General features: G+C 53.5%; 1 protein-coding gene across 3 annotated transcripts in view; it reads right to left on the bottom strand.

Moving 5' to 3' along the window:
* Positions 1-1,555: 1,555 nt before the first annotated feature.
* Ttc7a (tetratricopeptide repeat domain 7A) overlaps positions 1,556-19,232 on the bottom strand; it is a 104,480-nt gene continuing 86,803 nt past the window's right edge. For all 3 annotated transcript variants that reach the window (XM_005354709.3, XM_005354710.3, XM_026782943.1), the window contains 2 exons: positions 15,221-15,423; positions 1,556-3,510 (listed from right to left, as the gene is read on the bottom strand). In XM_005354709.3, coding sequence (XP_005354766.1) covers positions 3,289-3,510; positions 15,221-15,423 — 425 coding nt within the window. In that variant the 3' untranslated portion in view covers positions 1,556-3,288. The remainder of the gene's footprint in view (positions 3,511-15,220; positions 15,424-19,232) is intronic.

Raw genomic sequence — 19,232 nt, 5'->3', positions numbered from 1 at the left:
CCCTAGACCCCTAGGCTCAGCACTGTGGGGTGGGCAAGTGGGAGGCTTGTTTAGTGGGAGGATTCCCAAGGCCAAGAGACATTTGCATGGTGATGATATTTGAGTCCCGGGTCAGGGTACGGTACAACAATGAACACTTTGGTACCCAAAAAAGAGTTGGAGTGATGGCAGCTGAAATTCCATTCATATTTGTGTCTACAGATTGGCACTGTTAATTCAGACACCCACATGTGTGTCGGGGGGTATGCCTTAGAAAGTGGTGGGTGGGCTTGAGGCCCAGAGCGAAGCAGTGCAAGGCGCGTCTCAAGCCTTGCCCTCAGACTTAGGCAGACTTATGTTCCCTTCTGCAGGCACAATGGGCTTGTTCTCCAGTGAGGGCTGTCAGCACAAGGTCTGTGCACTGAATGGGGTAGGGCGGGGGTGTCAGGAAATGCCCAGATTCGGTGAGTCTCCACTGCCTGACCCTCCAACATTTCCTGAGTTCCAGGTCAGCAGGGCAACACTTTCTCAAACGGAAGGCTGAGCCTCCGCCCTTCCCTCTAGCCTCTCTCCAGACTGGCAGACACCACCACTGTGTCTATGGCAGCCCTTAGAGCCGAACATTGAAGGCTCAGGCATGTAACAAGTAACATGAGATCCACTGTCAGTCACTAGAGTGTGTGTGCTGCCCAAGGAAGAGCTACGGAAGGTGGTCTGTGGTCCGCAGAGCTGGACACAGCCCTGCATACCTGTAATCCTAGCACCTGGGAGAGACAAGGGGATCAAGAGTTCAAGGTCATCTTGGCTATATCCTGACTTCAGGCCAGCATAGGCTACATGAGATCCTGCCTTTGAAGGAAAGTGGAGAGAGGGCTGGGGATGTCGTTCAGTGGTAGTAGGCACATGCATGCTTGCCACGCTTAAGGGCCTGGATTCAATGTACAACCCCACTACTGAATGGGGGAAATCTCAAAAACAGTTGGGCTCCCCCAAAAGCCCTTCTTCTCTAGGCTACCAATGCCATGTTACAAGGTCACGGTAGAGGTAGGGAGGGAGGGGGTGACTGCAGTAAGAGCCTGGGACAGTAGAGGGCACTGGGAAAGTCACATAATGGCTGTCCTTAAAGTATGGAGTGGCGGGGTGCAGTGTCGGGGGTGTCTGCCACTCTAGGGTGCAGGAGGCAATCCCTCGGGGTCATGATAACGCAGAGCCTCCCTGAGAACTCACATCACTCTTTGAACAATTTTGGTGCATGTTTTGTAGTAGATAACTTGTACTTTTATAATTATATAATTGCTGAGGTATAATTACTTCAGATGCATTATTGTGAGCTTCTCAGCCACAGGTCCATCTGGATGTGGCCCAATCACCCCCAATCCTAGAAGTTCACAGCTAACCCGGCAAGGCTCTCCTATTGGAGATCCAGACCTTGGTGGCTGGCCTTCTTTTTCTCTGCCTCACCCCTCCTCCACCACCTTCCCAGGTTCCAAGTGCAGCCTTCAGAGCCTCTCCTCTGATGTGACCCTCCTCTCCACTGTACTGCATGCCAGAAGAATGAACACACTGCTCCAAACAGTCTGGTTTCCCCTTCAAGGGTCATTTATTCAGTTTCCAAGGTCACTGGGCCCTGTCCCCCATGGCCTCCAAAGAGGGAACACTTAAGTCAGAATGCATTTGGTATCTTTCCCACTGCTCAGACTAACCATCTCTTCAAGATATACCAATAGTATCTGCTTAGTTTTTACTCTTTTTCTAACAGAATTCCATAAAAATATAGATGTTTAGCATATATATCTATCCATATTTATATACACACATACATATAGAGACCTTCAACCAAGAGACCAAGGACTGAATATCTTCCCTCTGGCCTGGGGCTGTGACCAGGGGATACCAGCTCCCTGGGGACAAGAGGGGACATGCAGTGGCTAAGGCAGTAAAGGATAGAGCCAGGCTCCAATGGTCTGCTCCATCCAGGAAGCTGTGCTGGCCATGGTAAACCAGGCAGCTCTCAACACCCTGCGTTCTCAAGCGAGAGCAAGGTGAAACTGAAGGAGACCCAGCCAGAGTGCAGGGGAGAGGGGGACTCTCTGCCACACCATGGGGGACAGTTCCTAAGGGAAGTTCCAGAGGCAAAGTGGCTGGCTGACAAGTCAGCGAGGGACATCTGCCCGGCCCCTGGCCCTGTCCCCTCCTCTTCCATCCACCCAAGCACGACCTCTGTGGGGCTCTGGAAAAGGGGAGCTTAAAGGCCAAGCTGGGGTATGGGTCACTCAACAAAGCCCAGCGTGAAAACTGGGCTGGGAATGAGGATGTGTATTGGGGGGAGTCCTAGAAACTGTCACTTCCATGTCCCTCACCCCAGAGGGACCTGCACTGTAGGGAAAGCCTTGAAGAAATGTGCACTCAAGGCACTAGAAATGGCTAGGTCAGAACCCTGTTTTGTATTTCAAGGCCTACCCTAGAGGCCATTGGTATAAGGCCCATGGAGCCTGCTGGCTGGGGCATGTTTCCAGGGAGACGGGAGTGGTGAAAATGGAAGCCTTTGGGAGGCCTGGCCTGATATGAGCCCCAAAGGCACTTGGTGGCACACAGAAAGTACCCCGTAGCTCTCAGGAAACCTCCCCACAGAGGCAACACTGGGCATCAACGGTGCTAATTCAGTCTCACAGGAACCCAGGAGCCCACTTTCCTCCCTGTATCTGGGACCTCAAGCTGTGGCTGTCCTGGTCAAGGCCCAAGAACAATCTCCAAGCTTGCACTGCCCTGGGATTGGATGGGGGAAGTGTGTCCAAGGTTCTCGGCATGCCACAGCTCTGGAAAGTCAGATTCAAGCCAGTTTGTCTCCCAAGGTACCAGGAAAGGCCAGGAAAAGCCTGGCTCAGCCAGAGGGCAGCTGGCAGGTTCATCTCTATGGGACACCAACTCAAGATTGGTTCATCCAAATCCAAAACCAGTAAATCCGGGGAGGGGGTATCAGGGATCTGACGGTGGGGCTTGGGTCCAAACACACCTTTTATCTAAAGCATCCCCCCCCCCCCTCCGTGCTCAGCAACACCACAGTGTCGGCCTCCAGGGAGCAATGCATTTGCTTTGGATGCAAATCTTGTCCACCCAGCTTCAGATGGCATCTCAGGCCTAGTTGGCCCTGCAGTGGGTGGGGGGTGGGTGGAGAACTGGCATTGGAGCCTGTGGAAGCGTTCACTAATCATCTATTCCCTGAGGCCCACACCTGAGTGCAGCCGTCCTTCCCTGCCCCCTGCCTATGTCTGCTGTGCGCACTGGACGGCCAGCAGCCTCTGCAGAGGCTCACAGCTCTCTGGGGATGATGGAGAAGGGGAGCACGGGGTTGCTGGCCTCCAGCTCCAGGGCAGTGAGAAAGCAATCGACGGCAGCCTCATTCTGGCCCTGGTCCTGCAGCACCTCACCCAGGCCCTGCCAGGCTTCGTGGCAGGTGCTCTGTCTCTCCACAGCATCCCGCAGCACCTTCTGAGCCAGGCTCTTGTGGCCCAGTTGACTCAGCATCAGACCCTAGAAATGAAGCAAAGGGCAAGGTTAACAAGACCTGGACAGAGGGAGCCTAGCAACCAGAGAGGGCAGCAGCAGCTTGCTCCTGGCCACCAGCCAGAGAGGCCCTAGGTCTGGCTTGGCCACAGACAAATGACCATGTCCTTTTTTCATGCAAAACCTCTCTGTCCCTGACCAAACCCTGCTTTAGCCCTGGAGGAACTAGGTTCCTTCAAGAGACAGGCCTGCAAGTCTAGACCTGATTTTGAGTGGCTCCATGTGGGAGATTCTCGGCCCTCAGTTCACTCTTCAACAAATGGGGAAGAAAGTTAACGAAAAATATCCCAGCATGGCTATTTCGGATGACACAGCTCAAATGAATCAGTGGAGGCAAAGCTGTCCAAGAAATGCAACCAGGAGCATGCCGCCTGCAGCATGGAGCTGCCCCTCACCCCAGAAGCACCAAGAGCGAAGGCACATCTAGTTTGTGACAAGGAGGGGAAGCTTCTCTGCTTGCATCAGCATCCCGTCTTCCTGAGAGTGAAGCACCCAGCAGAGCCCACGCTGGCAGCTGAGGGTCACAGGAGGGAGAGGGTGAGGGACAGCAGCTGCTGAGGGGATGGATGAGTTAGAAGGGGCTCAGGGATGTAGAACCTGGAAGTCCAGGTCAGGAGGCGGGAAGCAAGGCCTTGCAGTTTAACTCAACCGACTATTACCAGAACTAGAGGAAGTGCCAGAAATTGTCGCAAAGGGGGGAGAAGTGAAACTGGCAGCCTTGAACACTCTCCCCCCACCCCCAAACACACACTGGGTACAAGGGACAGGGGGGAGGGGCATGAGGAAAGCTCAGGTCCCAGAAAGGCTATTCACTGATATCTGGCCAGGCTCTGAAGGCATCCCAAGATACCCAGAAGTAAGTAAGAGTGGAGGTAAATCTCCAGCTCTGACTTCCTGGGTAGGCAAGGGACCAGGGTGAGTGTGGGGAGCTGGCTCTGTGCTTGAAGCCCCCTCTCTGCAGCCCGCCCACTGACGGCCATGTACATTTTTAGCTGGATTATTTTCCTCCTCCCTAAGCTCCAGAGAGTTAGGCCTTCGGTTGCTATGGAGATGCACCAGGAAAGATGTACATGGCTGACTTCATAAAGTCCTAAGAGAGCTTGGAACATGACCAATTAGGCAAGAAAGATGGTACTCAGGAAAACTGGGAAAAGGCTAGAGGTGCCGGCTGGAGGTCCTGGGGCCAGAAAGCAGGGAGGCAGAACTGACTTCCAGCATGGCACCTTCCTTTGACCCTAGCATAGACACACCCAAGGAAGGACTTAGCAACCTCAAGCTATAAAGAGCAGGTGGGGGCAGGGTGTAGCCTCCAAGGACTCTGCATCTAACCAGATACACACAGCTTGCTGACTCAGGGTTGCCAGAACCGGGACAGTGCCTGGCTGGCCAGCAGTGCTCCAGGCCACACTGTTCCGTCCACAGGGCCCGGCCCGGGGCAGGACCTTGAGTAGCTCACGATGGAACAGGGCCCATAGGGTGGAGGAGGAAGGTTCTAGCAGATGGCTGCCAGACACCAAAATGGAAGGTCTGATGAGGCCTGTGAATGCTGACCACAGAGGCCGGAGGTGGCCAGCAGGGCCTACCAGAGAGGGCACTCTGAGCTTGCTTGCTGGCACTCTTTTGCACAGCATGTTTTACTGGCAAGAAGAGTTCCATCGCAGAGGAGTTTGAAGCCCCCTGAATTTCTAGCTGAGCCTGGTGGTACAAGCCTGTCATCCCAGCCAACTTGGAGGCCGAGGCAGGAGCATAACAAGTTCAAAGCCTGCCTGGGCAGCAGAGTTCTAGGCTACCCTGGGGAACTTAGTGAGACCATATCAAGACAGGGGGTGTAGCTCAGTGGTGTAGTACTTGCCCAGTGTGTGAGAGGCCTTATATTCAATCCCAGGATGACAACGAGGAAAAGAACAAAAAACAAAAGCATGTTGGGAGGTGGCAGCGCACACCTTTAATCCCAGCACTCAGGTGGCAGAGGCAGGCGGATCTCTGTGAGTTTGAGGCCAGCCTGGTCTACAAGAGCTAGTTCCAGGACAGGCACCCAAAGCTACAGAGAAACCCTGTCCTAAAAAACAAAACAAAACAAAACAAAACAACAACAACAACAAAAAACCCAAACCCAAACCCCAAACCAAACCAAAACAAAGGAAAGGTATGGGTGTATGGGAAGGAGCCAGAGTGTCTGCTGGCTGAACGTGAGTCTCAGAAGAGGTCAGAGGCCAGGGCTCAGCAGCCAGAAAGCCTGGCTGGGTTGAATCCCAGCTCTGCCATTGATGTACTGTGACCCCAGCAATCATCAACCTTCTCCTTATCTGTGAACTGGGGGATGGGACAGTCCTTCCTCACCGGGCCCTTGAGAATTCTGGAAGGAGGGATTTGGAGAAGGCACAGCCAGCTTCTCTGGAGGGGTACCGTGGGTGTGGGGAAGGGAAAGGCCAGCACTGCCTATGTCTTTAGAGGCGGGGAGACGCCAGGATCCTCTCTGTTAGGAAGGGCTGCGCAGTAGATCTGGCTCCTGCCCTCCTGCCCCAACATGCTGACCTTAGAACCTGAAAGAAGACACCAGGCCAGGCTGGGGTCAGGCTAAGGCTGGAGGCCCAAGGCCTGTAACAGAATCTGTGGCCACCTGCCCCTGACACCAGCAGCACTTGTGTTTGGTAGCAACTCAGCACTGTTTGCCGCCTGACAACTGGGTGGGACCCAACCACAGGAAGATGCAAGGTCTCACCTGCTGTCCCCAGCCTGGCTCTGTCCCCAGGGTCCATCAGCACCCTCCCGGCACTTTACTGGCTGTGAGAACAGGTCTCCAGGGAGATGGTGGGAACACAGAGCTGGCGTCTCAGTTCCATCCCATCCACACACGTCCCCAGTGGAGTTGTGTGTCATCCCCTCCGCCCCCGCCTGTCCTTCATCTGCTGAGAGCCATCTAGTCCTGTAAGGAGGCCCTTAGCTTCTGACCCTTCACTGTGGTGCCATGACTGGGATTTGGTAGCCATGTACAAGTTATCTGTGACCATGGGATACTACAGTTGCAAGGCACACTTAGGCTAGAAACAACCACCACTGGTGAGGAACAGGCCTAGGCTCAGTCTCCAGAAATCCCTGTCTCTAGTCCCTCTTTCCCCAGCTCTCAGGGTGGGTACCTCTGCCCTCATCCACATTTCAGGTCTCTGCTCTCCTAGGAAGCCTTTCCTGAGATTAGCAAGCCTTAAGAGACACCACCTGTAATGGTGCAGGTCCCTGAGTGGCGACAGTGGGCAGAGGGCACAAGACTGACGGACAGGCACACCATGCAGAGTGAAGCTGGATTATTTATTTAGTGGGTTATGGAGGGGAAAGGGAAGGTGGGGGGAAGAAGGGGAGAAGAGCAGAGAGAGAGAGAAAGAGAGAGAGAGAGAGAGAAAGGAGAGAAGTGGGGAGAAGGGAGTAAGGCAGAAGCTGCCTTTTTGGGAGAGAGACGGAAAGGAAGGGGCTCAGACTGCAAGCGAAAGGTCAAGACCTCCCCACCCCAGCTTTTATCTTTCCTACCTTCTACTTTTCCTGTCTTTCTCAATCCCTGGCACTTTCTCCTCCGGGCCCTGCCACTGAAGAATGACCTGCTGCATCTGGTCACTGGTGTACTTCAGAAATAGTTCTGATGATATCTTTGCTGTAAGTCTCCCATCTGCCTACGTGGCTAAATTGCAGTCTCTTGTCCCTATTTAAATTGTTCAAAGTTTAATGTGGCACCCTCTCAAAGAGGCAGCTTCTGCCTCGCTCCCTTCTCCCCGCTTCTCTCTCTCCTCTCTCTCTCTCTCTCTCTCTCTCTCTCTCTCTCTCTCTGTTCTTCCCCCTTCTCCCTTTTCCCTTCCATAACCCACCAAATAAATACTCACTTCCTCTGCCCACCCATCTCAGTCTCTCACCCACCATGCAGCTTCCTGCCTGGGATCCAGCTGCCTTCATGGCCCACTGTGGTCTCGGGACCCGCTGCCCGCTACCACTCGGGAACCTGCGGCATGGTCTCATGGCCCACTGCCCACTGCTGCCACTCAGGGACCTGCAGCGTTTCTGCCGCTGCACCCCTCAGGGAACCTGCAGCATTTTACTTAAACCATAACACCACCTCCATACCACGTTAGGTCACTGTGGGACTCTTGTGTGCCTCTCCTGGCCTGTACTCTAGGGTGAGAGGAAGCGACATTTTCCTGCCAGCCTTTCTGCTCTAAGCAGGATAGCAGCTCAACAGAAGCCAGGTAGGAGGGACCTGGACACAGAGCCAGAGACACCTGGCTCAGCCTTAAGGGCATCCTGAGGGACCTGTGCCTTGCTGAGGTCTGCTCAAGACAGTCTGGAGACTGAGGGTCTAAGGGCATTTCCCTCTTAGGAGCCAGGCTTTCTGTTGAGCTACAGATTAGAATTGAGGCTACAGTTTGGTGTAGAGAGGGTCTTACTAGCCTTTCTAAGCTCTGTCACTTAACACTGTCTCATCCCCATTGATCCAGTGCCCCACCATGATGTCTCCTAAAGTAGGGGCACAGCAGGAAGGCCAGGCAGGGTTGGGCATGGCTCTATCATTTCTTAGGGAGCCTACCCTGGGAAGCAGTACTTAGTTCTAGGCCAGCTGTGGGCCAAGCAAACTGTTCCTCCCCACCCCTGCCCTAAAGTATTTATAGAAGCTATTTTGGGAATTTTCTTTCTGAGCTCCAGGCACATTCTTGGAATTCTGTAACAGCCTTTCCAGCTGGGAAGCTGGGAATCAGCTGGGAGGCTGCTGGAGACAGCAGCTCCCCGGAGGCCCTGTGTGAAGACGCTGCAGCACGGAGGAGCCATTGCACTGGAAGGCGCCTCTTCAGGAGACTTGGGGAGGCTGCCTGCTTCCAGGTCAGTCCTGGCTCCAGGTTTGATCCGGGGTGTCACCTTCAGCCTGCCCAACCAGACTGGGGACACGCCCTTCTGTCCCACACCCCTTCCAGAACATGAGTCCTAGGCCAGTTCCACTTCCCTGTTGGAAGCAAAGGACACAACTCTTCCCAGGTCCACCTTGTGTCCAAGTGATATACTAACCCCATGTCTCTTGAAGAGGCCCTTGCTGAGAAAGTGCCCAGATCCACTGGGAGCCCAGCCTAGGAGGGGTCTTCTAGGGTAGCTGGTGCCTGTTGCCCTTGTGTTGCCAAGCCCATGCCCATTCCTTTCTCTTTGTGGGTCTCTGGGGTGCAGTGTCCTAGTCTAGAGACCCAGCTGGCCTCTCTGACTGAATGGGGCTGTCTTCAGAGAAGCCTCTGGGCTAAGAGGCCAAAAGCACTGGACTGCCTAGAGGCAGGTCATATCTCGTGACTCTGGCTTACAGCAAACCAGGAAATGGAAGCCTCTGCCAGGCTCACCTCTGGTCAAGACTGGCCTTGACTCATTTTGAAGTCCCCAGGGGTAGAGTAGGAGGCTGCGTTTTCAGTGGAGTGAGAAATAGCCATTTGAGGACAGGGTGGCTTATTGGACAAGGTTAATTAGTGGTTACCCTCTGTCGTAACCCCAGACAGTCTTTCCCATTCCTTTGTTGATAAAATGGATTCTGGAGCTAAATCGAGTCAACTGTGCCCAACTGTCATCATGATCTGAACCTGTGCCCAGCCAGGCAAGCTGGGCAGGAGGGGTGGGGGTGGAGGAGATTCTAAACCCTGGCCTGTCTGGGGAGGTATAGCACCTTGCACTAGCACCTCGCCCTCCGCTTCTGCTTGCTACAAGGAGCATGCCTCCAGGTAGACGTGGAGAGGAACTTCCAATGAAATCACCCCATCTGGGGATCAAATGGCCAAGACGGTCCTACTGAAGGAACTTGTCTGCCAGACAGAAGCTTCAATCGATGGTTCCCCAGGTACAGCCTCCACAGCCCCCCACCCCACCCCCATTCTCCCCAAAAGACAAAATTTCTGGTCTTCCCATTCCCTCAGTTGCCTGTACTCCTCAAGTCATCCACTACAGCTCCCCTGAAGAGCCATTAGCACCCCGCTTTGGCCCCTGTGACCTAGGACACATGCAACCGAGGCAGATGGGTCTGGGGGCCCTGAGGTCTGGCAGATGGGTCTGGGGGCCCTGAGGTCTGGCAGATGGGTCTGGGGACCCTGAGGTCTGTGTCATGTGCCATCGCTCTGTCCAACTTTAGGGGACCTTTACAAATGGCAGGGCACCAAGCTTGACTTCTCAGCCTCTCGAGAAGCCACTCTTCCTCTGTAATGTCAGCAAACAGATGCTGAACCAGCCTGGCAGAGTGACAGCCCAGAGCGCAGGGCCAGGAGAACCGCAGAGAGCCTCGCCAAAGGCTGCCACCTCTTCAACTACCTCCGATCAGCCAAGGTAAGAGACTGCAAGGCAAGGTCACAATCCCCACCTTCCCCCGGCTTGGGGCTTCTTGGGAGGCATCCACTCCACTCCTCTCCTTAGCTAAGGTCTGCATGGCCTTGCACTCTGTTCATTCGGGCCCATTCACAGGGTACGTGGGACCTGTGTCCTGAACACCTGTGCCTCGGCCACCTCTCTCTGAGGTACTTGGTGAGGAGCAGATTTGGTGCAACATGCCTCTGAGCTTGGCTCCACTGAGAGCAGTTGAACATGGCCAGGAGCTCCACTTCAGAGTGAGAAAGACCTTACATGATGACTTACGCTCATTCTAACAGCAGCCTATATACTAGGCAGAGCCATCCCCATTTCATAGACAGGAACACTGAACCTCTGGAGAGGCAGGAACCTTGGCCAAGGTTAAACAGTGAGCAAAGGCAAGGTGAACCTCAAGTGCAGGTCAGGTGGGCTTGAAAGCCACGTTCAACTGCCAGCCAGTTCTCCTGGAGCCAGCTGCTGTACTGGGATCTTAGCTAACCAGCACTAGAAGCAGTTCCAAAGGGAATTCTGACCCCTGTTTCGGCCTTCCTCTTCCTCCTTCCCTCCTCAGCTCCCAACTGATCATCAGTTTCCCCCGAAACTACAAGGCAATTTGCACCGAAGACCCTTACCCCACACTGATATGATGTAGTCCAACAGAAGTCCACTTGGGTAAAGGTAGGACTAGCTCAGGCTGCTGCCACTGTGGGACCCCATGCTGTCTGCACAGCTTCCAGCTCCTCTGAGCCCTAAAGCATGCTTTGAAGTCACAAGGGCCAAAATTATATTCCCTTTGATATAAGAAAGAAAAAAGAAAAGCCTAGCAACGTAATACCTAAGTTTTCTCATAACTTATGGTTGGACAAGGCTGGCCATCTCTGGTTTATCACTCTGAGAATCTGGTACCACCCCTCCAGGACTGGGAGAGCTGGGTGGGGATGCTCGACAGGCTTTTACAACCAGAGTCCACCTCTCTGGCCTCAGAACCCAGTTCTCAGTGCTGTAGGTGGGAGGCGGCAGGGCGGGGGAAGATGAGCAAAGACGTCTCTGGGGCCACAGCCACTCCTGAGCCTGTCACGTGGCTGATGTACACTGAGGAGTAGATCAATGAAGGAGAATAGTTTACGTCACTGTGCCATCAAGGAGGAGAGAGATGGCAACACTGCTATCTCCCTGCCTTCCCAGGGCAGATGGAAGAGAACATCTGCATCCCTGGGCATTAGACTATGAGCCAAAGCTGGTACGGAAGGGTTTCCCACTGTGACTGTGCTGCCCAAGGAGGAAAGGTTCTGGGAGAACCTGCAGCTAGTCCCCAATAAGAGAGCAAGAATCTGTGTCTCTGAAGTCCGTCCCTGGGAGAGCAAAGCAGGGGCTACCCACAACACCTTGCGTGCCCCCTCAGGGCCGAGTGCCTTGAGTTGTCTCCAGAGCAGAGAAGCACCTTACAATCCAAGGCAAGCCAAGGGTGGAGGGAGTGGGCCCACCTGTGGCCAGAGCTTGAGTCTTTAGTGGAGCTGAGACTGCAGAACAGACTAACCCTACCTATGCCACTTTGGCGAGAAGGCTATTCTGAGCTAACAGCAGCTGAAAAGAAGCAGACACAGGAGAAAGATATTTACAAAGTCCCCTTCACCTCTACCGAGGGACAAAGGTTGGTTACAGAACTCAACATCAGGTCCTGATGGGCCCCAGAAGGGCCCGTTAGAATGTCCGGAGTACACTCACGAGCCTCTGCTCACCATTAGCATCCCATCTGGCTTCCCCAGACCTGCTGTCCCTAGAGTGTCAAGGTCCTACTCCTTTGTCTTGGCACCTCTCTAAGACTGTAGGTTTTCTGCTGAAGACTGTCTAGGAGAGCGTTCCAGACAACCTCGGAGACTGTCACTTCCCCCAGCCCCCAATCATTTACTACTGTCTGCTTCTTCTGTTCCTTTGACTTTTGTATGGTGGGGTGGGGAGTGAATGCGGCAACTCAGAAAGAAGGAGGAAAATGATGTTCTCCTTCATTGTATTGGGAAATGGAGTCAAACGTCAACCTCAGCCTCAGGAACAATCGATGACCCTCCCTGTTAAGGTGTCAACGTAGGAACACCCTCCTGAGAGGGCTCTCACTGGCTTGGTCAGACCATTAGCCACTGTCTAGGCTCCTGTAACCCACTGTGTTGGAAGTGTCCAGTGCTACCGAGGAGTTCTGTGAGAGAGATGAAGGGTAAGAGCTTGGGGTTCCTTCCTGCCCTCCCTGAAGACCAACCCTCCTCCTCCGTGGACACTGATAAAGACTCTGCTTCTGTACTCATACTACATGGGGCACACAATGTCAACTACAGCCTTCCGCCAACACACGGAGTTCAAGTACTCTAGGCGAGGAGGGTTTCGGGTGGTGGAGGAAGGTGGAGACTGGCAGGCAGACACTCCTACTACTTGTGACAGCCTCTAGGACTAGACGGATCAGGGATCCTCTTGCTCTGGATTCCGCTGTGGGCACAGTAGAGCGTTATGTCCCTGTCATCCCTCTCCCCCACCACCTCAGACATAGAACTGCCAAGGAGGCAATGCCTTCATGCATGGTCTGACGTGGATTCCTAACTTGCATGGAGGGTGAAGTCAGAACCAGGCAGAGCTCCCCCATCGCATCTTGGGAGGAAGATGGCAAACAGGGCAGCAGAACACCTGTCCCTGTCTTAGACACCTTCGCAGGTGTCTTCTCTTCTCCTGGTGTTTGCCAGCCCTGCCCTATGATGTGGGTTCAAACCTGGCCCCTAAACAGTACCCTAGGAATATCCCCACCCTCCTCTTTCCAGACTCTGGGCAAGGGGGACTTCCCCATGACTTCAGAAGAATTTTCCAGCCCAGGCTTGTATGTGGCTGAAATCCCACGGGAAAGGATAGCTCTCCTGCTTGCACCTACGATAGGCAGTGTTTCTGTAAAGGCTCAGTGGTGTTGTACAGCTACAATGTCTTCCCTAGAAACCTGCCTTGGCAGTGACTTCATGGTGGGGGACCAGTACCCTTCTTTGTTCTTTTCTTTGGATAATTCTCTAAGGATGCATCTATCCCAGAATACACAAAACAATGTCTCTCTCATTCTCTGCAGATGGTTTTACAATCAATTCTTGGTAGAAATATCAAACTGGCCTAACCCACTAGAAATACTTTCCCAGGCTCCACTGATGTTTCAAAGCAGAGCTATGCTATGATTGATTACCAATGTCTGTCAGTGGAGGGGCCTGGAGAATAGTGGTCTGTATGCTGTCTAAACCTCCTTTCCTATTTCACTGCAGACTTTCATGTGCATGATCTCATTTGATTAGAAGAACACTATAGTCTAGGGACCATTATTATCCATTTACAAAAGGGGGCATAGGGGACATGGAAGTTAAGTCTCCTTAAGTCCCCCGAGTAAACCAAGGCCAGACCCAGGATGAGAGCCCTGATGTCCCGAGTCTCGGATCACAAGGAAGACATTTAGATGAGGGGAACACTCGAATCAACATGCTAAAAGCATTCACACGTCTTTAGGAAAATATGCTTAGTAAATCTTCTCCAGGCTTGCAATTTGCTATTCTTTATGCATATGTGTGGGATGCTGGCAGGAACAAAGCCTGTGGAAAGGGGATGGGCTGCCCACGCAGGAGCCGACTGCCCCTCTGCTTGCTGGAAACTGAGGGTGGGCAGGCCTGGCTCCGACTTGCTCCAATTTCATTAAATCAGCAAGGCACCCCAGGAAGAGAAAAGGGACCGTTTCAGTAACATCTGCAGGGAGCTACTCTGGACAGCTATTCAGTTACCATGGAAACCCATGGTTGGCAACTGCTTCAGTTTCAAGAAAATAGCTACAAACAATAATAAGCATAAATGAAAAATGGTACGCTGTTACTTCCAAATTGTTCTTGTTATTGGATTTTGCTGGGCTTGAGGGCTGAGACTGCAGGCTCATATCCGTGAATCATGCCAGCCCGGTCCTCCTCAGTAATCAGGTTTTCTGGATATGACCCCTAGTGAGGCATTAACCAGCTAAGCTGATGTCTGAAACGCAGGAGAAGGGGGATGTGCCTTGTAAAAACACCAAATGCCAGCTGGGCTGTCCACAGGATGGGAGGAAGCTATGAGAAGAGGCAGGGTTGTGTGATGTGGCCTGCGATTTCTTTATCTGGGGCTCAAAATTCAAACAACCCAAGAGGAAAGCTGACAACAGGAGCGAGGGCTGAGCAGGGAATGTTTGCTTGGTTCTGTTTTCAAGGGCTACTGGGTAGAAATAATAGAAGATGCTTTGGTCTCTCAAATGATTTCTTTAGTATATGCCTAAACTCTTTAAATCCAATTTGAAACCCAACCCTCTGGCTTCTTGTCGGGGCTTTGTCCCCTTCTGGCAGTGGGAACCCTCTGACCACATGAAACTATTCCCATCCTTGTGATCTCCCTGTGCCGGATGTCAGGGGCACTGCGAGAGCCATCCTCAAGGTGAGGGGGCAACCAACTGGAACCCCGACCTCAACAGGACCTAGATAACTATGGGCTCCGAAATGGTCCTTCCAAGACCACTCGTGCCTCTGCGGGTGGGCTTGCTTCCTGCTACTCCATCTGTCCTGATTTCCATTCTCTAGAAGCAGCTACAGAAAGCAAGGAGAAGGTCATCTTTGGAGTCTAATTCTACAGAGTAAGAATCACAATGATGCTTCCCAGGCCGTAGAATCATCACTGGATGGATAAGCAAAATCAAGGTTCAGAGACAGTGACTACCCATGATCACCTAAGGTAAAAGGTAGCTAAGACAGGCTACCAAACCTTCCCACCCATGGGTGTTGTAGGTGTGTCACTGTGCCCTTGGTACCCGGGTCCGGAATCCATGTTCTAGAACTGGCGTCTGATGGACCCTTTTACAACTCAGGGCCATTTGCAGTATACACTCATGCCAGACCTGACATGGCTCACCCTTAAGAACCCTAAGGAGATAGAGCTCCTATGGAACGGAAGAGGCAGCTCAAAGGTTGGGGAGAGTCTGAGGACACTCATACAAGGCATTTGGGGAAATGCCTAGCTAGAGTCTGGGTTAGCTCCCAGGGTAAGGTTCTAACAAGCGTCCATGGAATCTTTGGTTGTAGATCACATAGAGAATTTCACAACAACATGGAAGCCACAAAAAAATGTCAACCACCCCTTGATAGGAGGGAAACAGCTCACACCTATAAGACACATATAAGATGCCTCCTCACAGCAGAGCTGGCAGGAAGTCACTTTCTAGAGACGCCCAGTGGCAGCGGCAGCAGCAGCAGGTGCTAGTCTGAAGGGTGAAGCGACGGGCAAGGAGGTGGCAGGAGGGAGGGTGACTCACCAAGCTGTACATGATGCACACGCCGTCTGGGTTCACTGTGAGCGCCTCCTTGTACAGCTGCTTTGCCTCTTCCAAGTTGCCCTTCACCTCAGCCAGCCGGCCCCGCATGTAGAGCACCGAGTGAGAGGTGGGGAAGAGGCCAGCAGCCTCCTGAATGCAGAAACCTGCTTCCTTGAGGTGTCTCTGCTCCATGAACAGCTCAGCTGTGAAAACAGGAGCCGACAGAAGTGTGAGTGGGTGTTAGTCAAAGGGAGCGGCCCCAGCCCACATCCCTGAGCCCAGAAAGCTGAGGCTGAGCCAAGGAGTCACGCCTCAGGGCTACCTTGCTGTGAAGTGCTCTAAGTGTCCACTCTGTCAGTCACCATGCGGGGTACAAACTGCCTCAGCCAAGGCCACAGAAACCCTAGAGAAAGTGCTTTCACCATCCCACTTTAGAAACCCAGAACCACAGAGAGAGCATAAGGGATGGAGTTCCTGTCAGGCTGCCTGACTTTAGACCCAGCACTGGGGAACAGTGTGGCCCAGGGTTAAATGCGTGCTTGCTTGCTTGCACGTCTTTGACACAGGTCTCAGTCTGTCCTCACTTTTGTTCATTGCTTCTCTGGGCAGAGGGCAGGATGGGAAGAGACCTGGTGACAATCCTGGAGGCCTCTCAGTCTCGAAGCAGAGTAACTGAGGGCGTATACTGGGCCCTGGCGTGCTCAGGATGAGGTGGGAGCGTGCTTGGAGCCCAGGAGAACCAAATGCTGTGGAGGACCGGGACAGAGCGATCTGGGGCCTCTGCTGAGGACATGAAGCTCACGTCAAGTGGCACAGGGGCAAGGCTACCTCCTGGTCTGAAGGAGGCTGACTGGGGCCAAGCCCCAACCTCACAAGCTATTCTGTCTCATTAACCCTCACAGGTAGGCTCAGAGGGAGGCGTGCGTCATTAGGGTTTTCACCATAAACAGCGAAGCTGAGGTGGGGAGGGCCTTGCTCCAGTTCCTCATAGAGGAAGGACAACTGCAGAACCGGCTTCCTCTCCCCCCACAGCCTCTCTCTAATGCGCTCTCTCCTCTCTCTCCTCTCTCTCTCTCTCTCTCTCTCTCTCTCACACACACACACACTCACACACACTCACACACACACGGCCAGCAGTCAGCATCAGATCCTTATGAAGGGCTAGGGGAAGAGGTGCGGTTTCTCCCGTCTCCAGGCAGACCACAGAACTGTGCGTTCAGCCCCGCACTGCACAGGCGTTCGCCCACTCCAGACGCTTTTAGACACGCTGCTTGCTGGCCCACTTTGTCTTCTTTCCAAGCGGCCCCCAGGGCTCGGCTGCCCCCTCCCGGAGCCTGTGCCCATGCGGAAGTCACAGAAGGATGGCAACACAGATGGGGAGCGCGGGAGGCCAGCAGAGTCTGCCTTGCGGCTCTGCCAAGAGCTTTTCCTAGCACAGGCTGAATGCTGAGGTTACACCAGTTCAGAGCATGTCTGGGGTAGGGACGGAACTCCCAGGAAGAGGTGGACAGACCTGGCTCTGTCAGGAAGACAGCCTAATGAACTGCAGTATACAGTGGGAGGGGGAGGGGTTCTCAGGCAGGAAGGCTACCTCAAGTTCATTGTATAATCCAATCAGCTTGCCTCATCCCAAAATATTACAGAGAGCATTTGGAGCACTTTTTTTTTTTTCCAATGATGGTAAGGAGCTGTGATAATCTGAGAAAGAAAATCAGAGGAAACAAACTCTCATGCTGTGGTTAGAGGGACAGGTAGACATTCAAGGCCCCTATCCTTAGAGGCAGTGACGAGCCAGGATCGGGCGGGGCTGGCCAGTGGACAGGGATCTGGCCGTCTCCCTATCATTCCCCTTTTCTACTCTCCTATTGAGCCGCGACTGGGGCCTTGGCACAGGCTCTGTTTATAACTGAGTATATAATGTACAGCTCTATCAAACACAGACTACATGTCCAGTCCACCCAGAAGGGAGTGGCAGTGGCAACTGGGTCCAGGACAGTGAAATGACAGGTACAGGCTGGGCCAGGTCAGTGCCACAGTGGTGTGGTCAGGAAGCTTTTTCTAGAGGAGTTCACATTTGAGCAGGTAGAGAGAAGGGAGGACTGTGTTAGAAGCCCCAGGGTACAGTGGAAACGGGTGCGGTATAAGGCGTGGTGCGGGTGGATGCCCATGTCACACACACACCAGCAGCTGTGGGTGAGTTCTCCGGGAGGTGCTCTGAGAATCTAGGGTCAGACTCTTCATGCCCACATCTCACTCAGCAGCCAGCCAGGCTGGGCCCACTTGGCTCTGTCGTGTCTCATTAAGCTGTTTACAACTTGCTGCTCTGCCTCCAAGTGCCCAGGAGACCGTCCCTGGTCCTCGCCTCGGGTACTCCTCAGTGTGTTCACATCAACAGATTTCAATTAGTGCTGGGGGCCCTGGGGCTTTCTGAGGCCCTGGGCCCTGCCGAGAAGCCATATACCAAGGACCCCTCCCTGAGAAGTGGGCTCCTCTGCTCTCTGATGGGTCTCTTTGGCACTCAGGCAGGAGTCAGAGCTGCAGGTCTCCTGAGGGCTCTGGCCACAAGGCCTCACACAGGTTCTGGGGGCTTCAGTGTACCTACCATGTCTTGATAACCTCCATGTCCCTGGGCAGGTGCTCCTAGCTACTGCTTGCTGTTTTACCAAACATGGTGCTCTTAGCCAGTCAGCCGGCCAGCCGGCCAGCCAGCCAAGCACAACTGCAGCAGGAGCCTGGTGGCATGGTGCCCACCACTGCCCGGATCCTCTACCTCAGACGGCTGTCAGGCCTGCCATGCCCACACCCACGTGCTCCCCTGACCAGGGCTGGGTTAGCACTCAGTGCTTAGCCTTATCTATGGCAGCATGCAAGCCTTTGTTCCTGCCTTCCTGTCAAAGTACATTCTGCCCCCAGCTCCTTTTCCCTCCCTGCCACCGGCTCAGGCTCAGCCTCCTTTTCGGTCTGTTTCTGGTTTTCTTGCTCTTGGCTCTTGGTTCCCTCACTACCCTCCTCTGTGCTTTCTCTCCCCAGGGTACAAATGGAAAACAGCTGCTCCCTGGAGCTTTGCAAGTCCCTCTTATTGTTCTCAGAGGCAGCCTGGTCTAACCCTGCACCCAGAGCTGGTTCTAGTAGCTCCACCACTCCCGCCAAAATGAGGGCTCTAGGCCCCAGGCTGGGGGCTCATTTCACTCTCTAAGGCCTTTCCCATACTCTTGTGCAACAGGGAGGGTCTTGTCCTCAGGCTGGCCCTATGCTGGGAAGCAGGGGACCCTTCCGGGACCTCAGGGCCTTTTCAGGTGAGAACCTGTCAAGACCTCCTCCGAAAATGGAGGGAGCTGTGCATGGCCTGGGACAAGAGCGAAATAGATAAGGCTCTAAAACAGTGCTTCTTGAGCCGGGCGGTGGTGGCGCACGCCTTTAATCCCAGCACTCAGGAGGCAGAGGCAGGCAGATCTCTTTGAGTTCGAGACCAGCCTGGTCTACAGAGCTAGTTCCAGGACAGGCTCCAAAGCCAAATAAATAAATAAATAAAATAAAACAGTGCTTCTTAACCTGTGGGCCATGACCCCCGTGGGTCCAACGGCCCTTTTATGTGTCAGATATTTATATTACAATTCATAACAGCAGCAAAATAACAGCTATGAGGTAGCAATGAAATAATTTTATGGTTTGGGTCACTGCAGCAGCAGGAGCTGTAGTAAAGGATGTGATAGCCTCAGGAAGGTGGTCTAAAAGGAATCTCCCCTGCCTGGCCTTGACCTCCATGGTGAGGACGTGTTCATCCATCTCAAAGAAGGTAAGCATGGCTCCCCATGAAGCAGGAGGTGTGGATGCTCAGGACAGAACAAAGGACTGTGGGAGTGGGGCGGAGAAAAATCAGAGGGTCATAGAGGATTCCAAAGAAGAAGATGCCCCCTCCCAGCACTGAGCCCCCCCAGCACTGAGCCCCCCCAGCACTGAGCCCCAGGCTGCATAGGTGTGACAGTCAGGGCCCAGGACCCCAGTGTTCTGA

The sequence above is a fragment of the Microtus ochrogaster genome, chromosome 16 (assembly GCF_000317375.1).
Source record: "Microtus ochrogaster isolate Prairie Vole_2 chromosome 16, MicOch1.0, whole genome shotgun sequence".
NCBI classification, from domain to species: domain Eukaryota; kingdom Metazoa; phylum Chordata; class Mammalia; order Rodentia; family Cricetidae; genus Microtus; species Microtus ochrogaster.
This window is presented reverse-complemented; position numbering and strand designations above follow the sequence as displayed.